General features: G+C 50.9%; 1 protein-coding gene across 1 annotated transcript; it reads right to left on the reverse strand.

The window, feature by feature from the left end:
* Window positions 1–7,197: 7,197 nt before the first annotated feature.
* On the reverse strand, window positions 7,198–10,354 carry LOC122469580 (GTP-binding protein REM 1-like). Its single transcript, XM_043557070.1, has one exon. The coding sequence runs from the start codon at window positions 9,001–9,003 to the stop codon at window positions 7,813–7,815; it is 1,191 nt and encodes a 396-aa protein (XP_043413005.1). The 5' UTR covers window positions 9,004–10,354; the 3' UTR covers window positions 7,198–7,812.
* Between the last annotated feature and the right edge of the window lie 2,535 nt (window positions 10,355–12,889).

Here is a 12,889-nt window from a genome sequence, read left to right on the forward strand (position 1 = left end):
TGTTGAAAAAGGACAACAGATCTGGAAGACACACTTCCTGGTTTCAAAACCATTACAAGGCTTTGGTAGCCAAAATAGTGTGGTAGTGCCATAAAGACAAACATAGACCATGGAATAGAATGGACCCAAACCTGTGTTTTCATAGGTCAAAACCTTTACAACTTTGGATTTTGCCATGATTTGGATGCGATGCCAAAGGCAAGGGCAACGAAAGAAAAACTGGACAACTGGACTTCATGAAAGTGTTAATATTTTGTATGCATATGAAAAGACATTATCAAAAAATGTTTTGTATATCACTATTTGTATATCGAATGTATATATATATCAGGGCCCCTGGGTGGCTCGGTTGGTTGAACATCTGACTCTTGATTTCGGCTTGGGTGGTGATCTCCATGGAATCATGGAATTGAGCCCCATGTTGGGCTTTACACTGGGTGTAGAGCCTGCTTGGGATTCTCTCTCTCTTCCTCTACCGCTCTCACTCTTTCTTTAAAAAAAAGTATAAATATCAAAAGGCAACCTACAGAATGGAAAATAATATTTGCAAATCATATAAGACATTAATGATTAGACATTAATATCCAGAATATATAGAGAACTCCTAAAACTTAACAACAAAATAACCCACCTGATTTCAAAATGGGCAAAGAGTTTGAATAGACATTTCTCCAAAGAAGAGATACAAATAGCCAATGAGCACGTGAAAAGATGCTCAACATCACTCATCATTAGGGAAATACAAGTCAAAACCACAATGAGATATGATCCTACTAGAATGGTTATTATGAAAAAAGAAACAGAAAATCACAAGTGGTGTGAGGATGTGGAAAATTGGAACACTTGTGCACTGTTGGTGTTGGTGGAAATGTGCCACTGTGGAAAACTGTATGGTAATTCTCAAAAAATTAAAGCTAGAATTAGCATATGATCCAGCAACTCCACTTCTGGGTGTATATCCAAAGAGTCTCAAAGAGATATTTGCACACCCATGTCCAGAACAGTATTATTCATGGTAGCCAGAAGGTCAGAGCAGTCCAGGTGTCCATTGAGAGGTGAATGAATAAGCTCACAGTGGTACATACACACAGGAGAATATATTCAGCTTTGAAAAGAAGGAAAATTCTGTCACATGCCACAACATGGATGAACCTTGAGGACATTATGCTGAGTAAAATAAGCCAGTCACAAAAAAGATGAACATCGTCTGATTCCACTTCTGTGAGGTCCCTAGAGGAGTCAGATTCAGAGCACCAGAAAGCAGAATGGTAGGTGCCAGGCTGGGGGAGGTGATTGTTTAATGCATATAGAGTATCAGTTTTACAAATGAAAAACTTTCAGGGGTGGGTTGTACAATAATGCAAATATACCTAACACTGCTGAACTATACACTTAAAAATGGCTAAGATGGTAAATTTTGTGTTATGTGTGTATTTTATCACCATTCAAAACTCAACTATGGCCTCAGGACCAGTTACAATGACCGTAACAGCCGTGGATATTTTCTTCCTTGCCAGTTATGTGGCATGAGTTAGCTAGACTGAAAGCAGACCAAGGAAAATAAAGATGTGACTCACCCACTCTGCCGCTGCCATGATGGACTGTGGATGCACTGCCCAGATTCCCTTCAACAGGGCTGTTGCCTCAGCTGCCAGGAAGGCTGTTAGTTGACAAGACTTCAGCTGTGGGCCCCTTTAGGGACCGTCTCAGCTATAGAGAGCAGTCCCTTTCTTGGGGACTTCCCATGGACAATGACTGATCTGAGGGGAGGGTGTAAAGACTTGGCTGTCTTTACTCAACTCAGAGCAGGTGAAGGGCAGGTCTAGGCCCAGAGATCCCCGCGAGGCTGGCTAAGGCCCTCGCCAGGGCTGCGCTGACGCTCAACCTCTCCTGCCTTCCTGCCACGTTCCCCTGCCTTCCATAGGTCTTGTTCCCAAAGACATGTCTTAGTGAGCATCTTGCACACTAAACTCCTCAAGTCTGCTTCTGAGACTCCATCAAGCTCTTCCTCCGTGACTGGTGGAGTGAGCTAGAGGTAGAGGTAGAGAAAGGGCAGAAAAAACCAATATTACGAAAAAGCAAAGAAGGTAATCTGAGATGCTACAGTTATTAGCAATCCTGTCTAAGAGGTCGTTATGAACGATTTTTTAAAGTGTTTTTTAAAGTTTATTTCTTTCTAGAGAGAATGTGTGCAAGCAGGGGAAGGGCAGAGAGGGGGGGAGGGAGAGAGAGAATCCCAAGCAGACTCCATGCTGTCAGCACAGAGCCTGATGCGGGGCTCCATCCCACGAACAGTGAGATCATGACCTGAGCTGAAATGAAGAGTCGGATGCTCAACTGACTGAGCCACCCAGGCGTCTCTGTTATTAATATTTTCTGTAGATTCATTTGAAAAGACAGGATATAGGTCCCTAAAGAAATACAAACTGGGAAACTACATTAAGAAGAAAGTTTAAAACCTATAACCATTAAAGACATTGTATATTTTTTTTCAAAATAATACATTTTCAAGCAATATCTACCAAATGTCAAAAGAACAGATAATTCCAATCTTACACAGAACCTCCCAGAGAATATAAAAAGAAGGACTACTCCCCAACTAGATGTGTGTGTGTGTGTGTGTGCATGCGTGTGTGTGTATGTATGTGTTAGCCTATTGCTACCAAAGCAAACAAGGGAAGTATAAAAAAAAATGTATAGGCAAGTCTCATTCATGAACAAAGATGCAAAAATATGGAATAAAATCTTAGCAAAGTCAATTCATCAAATGTATAAACATTTATATCAAATAACAGCCAATTGGAGTTTATCTCAGGAATGCAAGGTTGGTTTAATATTATAAAATGGAGTAATATAATCTTCTATGTTTGATCACCTTAAATTTCACAGTCATGCCATCGAAATCAAGTCTAGGTGAGGACGAGGCTCCTCTAGGGCCATTCCTCAAACACAGTTTCTCTTGGTCTGTAGATCCAGGTTGGCTAGCTCACCCCTGCCACACACACCACAGCATACAGTGGTAGACTTGACATGGGGTAACTTCTCCCGACCCTCCTGCTCAGACAGGGGCCAGTGAGGAACACGAAGGAGTCACTGGTCATAGCAACTGTGAAACCCAGCCAAGAAATTCTTTGATTAGGTCTTTTTTTTTTTTAAGTTTATTCATTTATCTTGAAAAAGAGAGCGTACCGAGTGTGGGAGGGGCAGAGAAAGAGAATCCCAAGAAGTCTCCATGCCGTCAGCGCAGAGCCCGATGCAGGGCTCGATCCCGAGAACCACAGGATCATGACCTGAGCCGAAAACCAAGAGTCCAATGCTTAACCGACTGGCCCCCCCAGGTGCCCCAGATTAGGTCTTACGTCCTAGAAATAATCCTCCACTGCTTTGAGCTCTGTCCTCTGACCTCTTTATTCTGCCCTCTGAACATCCCCCCCCCCCCCCCCGCTTTTTTAAAGAAAGCACATGTTTGCAACCAGGTTTCTCAGCCTGCTTCCTTCCAGTAAAATTGTGCGGCCTGGGGGTGTGGGTGTCCAAAGTCTCTTTTCATTTTGAATGGCTCTGTCCTTTTTTAGTCCAAACAGGTCGTGTTTGGACTGATAAACTTTTTCCCAAAAACTTTGTGGATCTCCTGTGATTTGGGGTTAACTCTGTAATAGAAAAGATACGCGCACAAATCTGTTTGGGGCCTGGGCTCGCTCCTTTAGCGAGAAGGCGCACCCGCAAAGCTCTTTGAGATGAACCTGCTCTACGCTGGGCTCCTCCTGAGATGGCTGAGGGGCGCTGCTGAGGTTTCCCAGAGGCCCTGCCTTTGGGAGAGAGGATTTGTGGGGTACATCTTCATCTTTCTAACAGGCCCGTCATGTGACTGAACAGTACTCTGAGTTATCACCTTTGATCTTTCTGAGGTCTTGACAAAGGGCTTCACGTACTCACACTTTTGGCTTCATTTTTATTTAAAATATTTGTTTAATGTTTATTTTTGAGAGACAGAGACAGAGCGTGAGTGGGGGAGGGGCAGAGAGAGAGGGAGACACAGAATCTGAAGTGGGCTCCGGGCTCCGAGCTGTCAGCACAGAGCCCGACGTGGGGCTCGAACCCACGAACCGTGAGATCATGACCTGAACTGAAGTTGGACACCTAACCGACTGAGCCATCCAGGCGCCCCTGGCTTCATCTGAGACCAATTCTCCCGGATTTGATGTTCCCCGGGAAGTCGTTTCTTAATTTTAGCATCTTTTGTCCTTTGGAGAAACTGCGAATTTTGACAACTATCAGGTACCGGTTCCTTTTAGTTTCCCAAGTGCCTTCAGCCTGTCTCTCTGCTCAAATGAAACCATAAGGCACAGGAAGAGGCCAGGTGGCTTCTTCTGCACTCAGCCTGGAAATCTACCCATTGGCTCCTGGACTGCAGCGGGTACACTGCTCCCCACACAACTGCGGATGGCAAGGTGGCCACGCTTCTGCTGTTATGTCGCAAGACCCCTGTTCTCACTTCCTGTGCGCCCTCACTGGCAGCGTCCTCAAAGCCCAGCTTTCCATTAAAGGCCTGTCCAGGATGCCTCAGTGCTTACCTAACACTCCTCAGAATCCCACCTCGCTCTGTCCACGGCCTGGTTCAGATATTTGTACATCGGCACCCTAGTCCAGGCACCAAACAGCTGTAGTAGTTGTCCGTAGCTGCATGACAAATTACCTTAAAACTTACTGGCGTAAAACAATACACACTCACCATCTCACAGTGTCTGTGGGTCAGGAGCCTCTGCGGCTCAGCTGGGGCTCCACTCAGACTCCCTCACGGGCTGTGGGGAGGGCTTGGCGGGAGCTGCTCTCATCTCAGGGCTCATCTGGGAAAGGGTCCCCCCTCCCAAGCTCACTTAGGAGCTGTGGGTTGGTCTCAGGTCCTCAATAGCTGCCGGTTGGGACAGTAGTTCCTTGCCACATGGCTGTCTCCACCAGGCTAGTCCCAACACGGCAGCTTGCCTTTCCGGAACAAGGGCTCTGAAGGAGGCTGAGCAGGGCAGAGGTCAGTGGTTTGGAATTTAATCTCAGAAGTGACATTCCCATCACTGTTGTCCTGTTGTATTCCCAGAAGAGAGTCACTAGGTCCTGCCCCCCCTCAAGGGGAGGCAGTCACACAGGGCATGCGTACCAGGAGGTGGGGTCATTGGAGGCATCCCAGAGGCTGCCCACCCCAGAGACAGAGTAAAACCTCCAAGAACCAAGAAGAAATGGACAGATTACACAATTTTAAAAGCTGATGAAAAGAACAGGCATTTCACTGGAGAAGAAATCGAATGTCATTTGAAACCCTCCCAGAGAATTCTCAGCATCACCAGCAATCTGAACGAAACAGACGAACCCACAACACATGGGCCAGAAGGGAGGCTGCAGGTGCTCTGAGCTGCAGGGCATTTACGGGCATCAGACGACGGAGGGCATGGGAATGTCACAGCCACTTGGGAAACCAGTTTCACGTGCCCCAGTTATGCTACACGCACGTGGCCCCCAGCCCAGGGCCCAGCTGTGAATGACCTGAGATGGTAACACCATTTGCAGGCTGGTGAGTTAGGCTGCCCGTTTCAGGTACCTACCCCCCCCGCCCCGCCCCCACCAGGCAGTGCCTCCATGGACCATGGCACCCGGACCTGACAAGCAGTCATATCTGCTGCTTCAAGTTCACTCTAGTTAGGCTGCACTTGACTCCAGAGGGACTCCAGGCAACTGTGTGTGACATATGGAAGTTAGACACGTGAAATGGAGGAAGAGAAAGAAAATCGGGTGTGTAGGTCTTGAATTTTACATGTATTTGCGTGCGCGCTTGCGTGCGCAGAGAACGGCTTCAAACATATTCCTGAGGTCCTAGAAGCCGATCGTGTGGGCCTGAGTGTTTGTCATGTTCACCGGTCAGCAAGGAACACCCTGGGCTCTGAGCCAAAATGTAGATCTGAGTGGAAGGGTCTGAGGAGGTCCTAGGAATCTAAACGAAGAAATGGCTATTCGTGAATTTTTTCCTGGATTGAACGTATCTTCCAGAGGCACAGGGATCCAGGGACACAAGACCTCCCAGGAGGCCTCAGTGCAAGCAGGTGGTGAGTCAGAAAGACAGGGCTGGTGGGAAGCAGGGGCAGGCAGGCCCAGAGGGTCACTCAGCTTGCAGTCCTCGGGGGCCCTGCTTTCATGGCTGGGGACAGGACACTGTTCACGCCCTGCGTGCTTTCTCTGCACAGCCCAACATCCACTCCAGTAACAGTCTTGGGTTTTTGCCTCTGTTCGGGCAGAGGAAGGGGCAGCTTTGGACGAAGACACCTGAGACTAGGAAGGTATTCCCCCACCCTTCACCACTCTGCAGGACCCCTTCCCTTCCTCCCTGTGTTTGAAATGTCCTGGAGGGGGGTGTGGGTAACTCAGCCAGGAGGAATGACCCCAGAACACAGAGGGTCAGAGGAGAGAGTAAATAGGTTGGACTTCAAGGCTTCACAAGTAAGTGCCCAACACCTCCCTCCCCCGTGGCCCAGGGACAGAGGAAGAGATAGAAGACAGGTGTCACCCAGCCTAGCCCGTTCCCCTGGTGAACTGGCTCTCAGGCACTGACAGGCTCTAACATACTTACACTTTTTCTGTTAAAATAAAATCCATCCTTTTGTTCACCCAGCACATATAATATAAATAAAGCTCCCAGAGCCTGTATAACCATCACTGTATGGATAACTTCCCTGTAACAAAATGAACTTTTTCAGATCCCTGGCATAGTTTTGAGCATTCTTGTTTATTTAATTTTGTTTTTCTTGTTAACTTTCTTTTAGAAGGACGTTTAAGTGGTAAGGCTAGGTTCCTAAATTTGAAAAATGTGTTATCATGAAAATAAAGCACACGCAACTCACACCACAGGCAAATTCTTCAAACTACAAAACCATGATGTTTTTAAACGGGCGCAAGAAAACTTTTCTTGCCTCGTTATGTGAAAACTATACAAGAAGACTCAAACACGGCTTGCTTCTCCTGGAGTCCCCATGTCACTGTAAACCATGCAGAGACAAAAATACACCTACGCTGGCAACAAGAAACACATACCAGATGCGGCCATTTTCCCTCTGGTTCCTAACGTGCTTCCTGGGAAACAGCTTAGGAGCAGAGACCGTGCGTGCAAACTGTAGAAACTGTAGCTTTAAGTATTAGAGAGACAGATATTTACAACTATCACCTTTTAAAATCACTTTATTTTCACTCGGTGTACAGATTCAAAATCAACTAGATGTCAATTACAGAGCTGAAGGCAGGCTGAGCTGTGTGCGAGCAGTGCCGTGTTCCCCTCCCAGGGTATACAATATCCCTTTCAAACCAACGCTGTGTATGTCATAACTATATTTAGAAATACACAGAGAGGAAAATATTACTGCTGCAATGCAAGGCTGCGGATGAGAGGGAGACACGTGAAAACCTCACAGAATCCAAGGCTTAAAGTCTTTAGTTCATGTTTCCTCAATCAATTTCAAAGGTCTGGTGCATTGGAAGGCATTAATTATCAAAAGGGGGGGGGGGGAGAGAATCCTGTAACAAATCCCGTGTGAAGAAAGGCTGGGACTCTCCATCCAGGAAAACAATACGGATTTTGGGTTTCCTAGAGCCCTGTAAGAGCTAAACAAAGTGGCCACGTTTTCAGGCCAACAGTCCAAAGCGCTGGTTTGAGTTCCGACACAGAAGCCATCATCACTCGTCTTGGGCCGGAAAACTTTCTTTAAAAAGGCAGGGACGGAGAACTGAGCTTCAGAAATCAGAAACGCGCCGAACACACTAAAAAGTCACCTTTGCGCGTCAGCCAATGAATCTTTCCGAGGGCCACGTGTCCTGGGCATTGGTGGGGAGCGCCGGGGCCCGCTCCTCGGGCGGGGCCAGGGCCTCCACCTCGCGCACCACCTGCGTGAACACCTGGTCCACCATCAGTTTGCTCTTGGCCGTGACCTCCAGGAACGGGCACCGCCACTCGCGGGCCAGCGCGCGGCCCCGCGCCGTCAGCACCTGGCGCTCGGCGTCCAGGTCGGCCTTGGTGCCCACGAGCACGAGCGGCACGGCCTTGGGCCCCCGCAGCCGGCCCATGCGCTCCCGCAGCGGCCGCACCGCCTCGAACGAGGCCTCGCTGCACACGCTGTAGAGCACCACGAAGCCGTCGCTGTTCTTGATGTACAGGTCCTTGAGGGTGACCAGGTGCTCGGCGCCCACGGTGTCCACGATCTCCAGCAGGGCGGGCGCCGCGTTCACCTCGATCACCTTGCTGAAGAGCTCCTCCACCGACGGCTCGCACTGCTCCGGGAAGCTGCCGCAGGCGAACTGCGTGGCCAGCGCCGTCTTGCCCACGGCCACGCTCCCGAGCAGCACCACCCGGTAGCCCTTGGCGGGTCGCGGCCCCAGGCCTGCCATGGCCGAGACGCGGCTGGCGGGGCGCACGGCCGGAGGACGGCGAGGAATGGCGCGCGGAGGCGGGGGCGGGGAGAGGGGGCAGGGAAGGAGGGGAGAGGAGGGGCGGGAGGGGAGGAGGGGAGGGGCGGGGCGGGGGCCGGGGCGGGACGCGGAGGCGAGGAAGGGGCCCGGGGGGCGGGCGCGCGGAGGCCGGCTGCGGCCGGGCGGAGAAGAACTCCCCCAGCCCAGACGGGGGTCCCGGGAGTCCGGGCCCCGCGCGCCTCTCGCCCCGCTCCCTACCCCACTGTCTGGCCCGCCTCCGGCCCGGGCGATCCGGCGCCGCCCTACCCACCAGCTCCACGTCCCAAACCTCTCCTTCCCCTCCCCCCGCCCCCCCCCCCCCCTTCGACCTTGCTCACGGCGGGTCCCCAGGCTGCCAGGCCCTGCTCGGCCTCCCTCCCATTCCCCACCTGACGACGAGCTGGGGCCTCTCCGACAGTCCCTGCCCTCTGCTCCCCCTTTCCCAGAAGAGCCCCTTCTGTCCGCGGGACTAGAAGGTAACCTGATCCCTTCCATGTCTACCCGGGAAACGCAGGATTTCTCCACCATTTCAGAGCCAGCCCCGTGGCCGGAAGCCAGGCTGGCCTCGTTCTAGGTCAGGCCTGGCTGGGCTGCGCAGCTGGGGCCCCTCCCCAGACCAGGAGGACCCTAGGGAAGGGGAAACTTGCGAAGGAGCTTCAGACTGAAGGTCCCAAGTGACTCCTGCACCCCTCCTCCCTCCCCCGCCGACTTCTGTGCCCGGAGTACCGATTACCTCGCGCCCCTGCCTTTACTCTGGCCCCCTCCAGACCCCTTTGCCTTTGACCAAAGCCCAAATGAACTTTGTAAAATGTAACTCACATTTTACTCCCTCTCGCAAACCTTCCCTGGCTTTCCATCATGCCCTCCTGACCTAAGAGGGACCACATAACTCACCAGTCAAAACTGGCCACTTTTGAAAATGAAAGTGTGCACCCATCCACCCAGCCCCAAGCATCGACCGGCGGGGTCCTTGGCAACAGGGCTTTGCGGTCATCCTAGTTCTAGAGGGTCCTCCAGGTCGGACCCTGCTGCTGCCAGTCTCTCTCGGGCTTCTGCTCTACACCTGCACAGCGTTCTTGTCATTCCTTGATTCAGAGGGGACCCTGGGGGCTGGGTAGAAAGTCCTGGGGTCGTCCACCTGAGTAAACTCCACTCACCTTGTACTCGGGCACAAACAGATGCCTTAGGACTTGACGGGGACCCAGAGGCCTGGGCTGAAAGCGGAGATAGCTACGCTTTCCCTGTGTCGGGGTGCCACTGACCCCGGTCATTTTGATGTAGCCGTGGGGGGGGGGGACAGGGCCCCAGTTCTGACTGAGCTTGAATTTGCTCCCGGCAGCATAGGCTCAGAGATGACGTTTAAGTGACAACGGGATACATCTTTCACACTGGTGTTTGTGGTCACAGAACATGCTTTTCTATCAACGGTGCACAGAGCACCCTTGACCTGTGATATTAATTATATATGGAACACAACAGACAACTCGCTTTCTAAATAGAGAAGGCTTATGAGACATTCTCTGACTGCAAAGTAACAAAAGTAAAAATGCATCTTTAAAAAGGATAAGTGCAAATATTCACTGGAGGGAGGCAAGCTCAAGGCAGGCTTCAACAGCTTCCCACAGACAGCTTTTGAGGGAACGTAGGCAACTTGCTGCTGAAAAGTCACAAAACACACAGGGAAAAAAACACCGTGAATGAGAGCCGTTGGAAACACAGACAAGAAAACCACGTCTGGAAAACTGCAGACATTGGTGTTATCAGACAGATGAGATAATTATGTTTCATGTGTTTAAAGAAATAAAAAAAAAGAAGCTTAAAATTTTGAGCAAGGAACAAGAGGCTATGAAGTATGGTCAAGTAGGGGGTGTCTGGGTGGCTCAGTAGGTTAACGGTCTGATTTCGGCTCAGGTCATGATCTCACGGTTCGTGGGTTCGAGCCCCACGTCCGGCTCTGTGCTGACAGCTCGGAGCCTGGAGCCTGCTTGGGATTCTGTGTCTCCCGTGCCCTCTGCCCCTCCCCTGCTCGTGCTCTGTCTCTCTCAGAAATAAGTAAACATTTAAAAAAATTAAAGTATGGTCAAGTAATTTGAAAGAGACTCTCCAACAGACAATATGATAGAAATGGACAGTATGATAATTAGCTATTTTGATTAACATAAAACACCCTTGTTGGTCGGACTGGGGATTAAATACATGACTGAAGAGAGAAGTAACGACATCATGAGTTGCGGGGAATCCTGGACCTGGTTTTCATCCTAAAATGCCCTGTGCCTGCAGGCGATGAGGGGCCCTGATATTGCCAGGGGCGGCTGATTTTCGGAGAGTATCTTGAATCGATAGTGGGCTAATTTGAGCCTGTCCTTAGTGTTCGTTCAGGCTTTTAAGGCCATTAAGGAAAGCACGCTAACCCCACCCCTGCCACGCAGAACCACGCTCCACCTCCCCTGCACCACACCTTAATCCCCCTGAGTCACTGTCCCTGTGCCACAGGCCAAGGCTCATCACCAGCTCGCTCACCACCAGCAATACCGTCCTTCCAATGGGGTCTGAGGGTGTGATCTATCTTAGAATCTTACTCAGAAGGTCTGCTTCTTAGGGTCACTTCTCTTTAAAAAAAAAAAAATTAATGTTTTATTTATTTTTAAGACAGAGACAGAGCATGAGTGGGGAGGGACAGAGAGAGAGAATCCCAAGCAGGCTCCAGGCTCTGAGCTGTCAGCACAGAGCCCGACGCGGGGCTCGAACTCACGAACCGCGAGATCATGACCTGAGCCGGAGTCGGACGCTTCACCGACTGAGCCACCCAGGCGCCCCGGGTCACTTCTCTTAATTCGGGTTCTCTCCAAAAGCAGAAGCTATGACATGGGACGTGGTCTTGTGGGCCAATGGTTTATTTTTGGAGGTGACCTCGGAGATGAGGAATGGGGACCCTGGAAGGGGAAAACGGGGGAGCGGGGACATCTGATGCCAGAGAGCGTCCTTGACTTGCCACTGCTGCCCGAGTACCCTAGGGAGCGGTGTGCGTCCTACCCCGGCATCCTCCCCTGGTGCGCGGTAGCGAGGGGCACGCGCGCCCGCTGGTGCCCTTTCCTCGTCGTTCCGGGGCTGTCCGCAAAGTCCCTCCCTTTTCCAGGTTGCACATGTGCCAGCACCTGGGCTCCAGCAGCCCCTCGGACAGCCCCCAGGAGACGGCAGGGGGCGTGGCGGGCAGTGGAGGCCGGGGGCAGCCACGACGACGGCCAAAACGGTGGACTCCCGGCCTACGAGACCAGGGCGTAAAAGGTAGCTGACTCCATTCTAACAGTTTGAAAATGCCTCGTTCCGGGGGGCCGGGGGGACATACTATCTGCAAACAGTGGTGAGTACACAGTTCGCTTCCTTTTCTTGTTGCTTTAGCCAGACTCCAAAATATCGATGTTGAACCACAGAGCTCCGACTGACAGAAATGCCTTTACGACATACCATTGAAGGATGTATCCTTGGGGCGCCTGGGTGGCTCAGTCGTGAGTTCGAGCCCCGCGTCGGGCTCTGTGCTGACAGCTCGGAGCCTGGAGCCTGCTTCGAATTCTGGGTCTCTCCCTCTCTCTGCCCCTCTCCGGCTCATGCTCTGTCTCTCTCTCTCTCTCTCTCTCTGTCAAAAATAAAGAAACATTAAAAAAAATATATGATGTATCCTTTTGTCCTGTAATGGGTATCCTTCATCATAAAAGGAAAGTTCCGTCTATTTATACCTTAGAACTTGTATTGAGATTTATCATTGTTGTTGTTCCCTGATAAATGTATAGCTTTTTCTCCTTTAATTCTGTTAGTTTGATGACCCAGAGTTGACGGATTTCCCATCGCCGAATCGTTCTGCTTCTCGCTTCATCGCTCACCCCTCTTCTCCCTGCTTCCTCCAGACACAACAGCCTCCCTCCCACCACTCCTTCAGCGTGCCAGTCTGCGTTTCATCCCAGAATCTTATGTTTGCTGTTCCTTCCCCCCGGAATGCTGTTCCCTCAGATGTCTGCATGGCCCACTCCCTCATTTTACTTAGGTGTTTTGCTCAAATGTCACTTGCTTCTGGGAATACACAGAACGCACATTGGTACCAGTCATATTCATCGGTACCAGCCCTCCGTACCTCGGAGCGTGACCTCATTGGGAAACAGGGCCGTTGCAGGTGTGATCGGCTGAGGTCCCGCTGGACCACGGACAGCCCCTAATCCAATATAACCAGCGTCCTTCTGAAAGGGGCAACTTGGACACAGACGTGCACACAGGGAGATGCCACCGAAGATGAGGTGAGAGGTCGGGCTGGTGTTCTAGAAGCCAAAGAGGCTTGTAAATCATCGGAAGCTAAGGAAGAGGGGCCTGGAACAGATTCTCCACCCGCAGCCCACGGAAGGAACCACCCTGCCGACAGCTTGAT

Source organism: Prionailurus bengalensis, chromosome B3 (genome assembly GCF_016509475.1).
Source record: "Prionailurus bengalensis isolate Pbe53 chromosome B3, Fcat_Pben_1.1_paternal_pri, whole genome shotgun sequence".
Classification (NCBI taxonomy): Eukaryota; Metazoa; Chordata; class Mammalia; order Carnivora; family Felidae; genus Prionailurus; species Prionailurus bengalensis.

Excerpts from the sequence above, each read along its gene's own strand:
- LOC122469580 (XM_043557070.1), bottom strand. The coding sequence starts at position 9,003 with ATGGTGGAGAAATCCTGCGTTTCCCGGGTAGACATGGAAGGGATCAGG.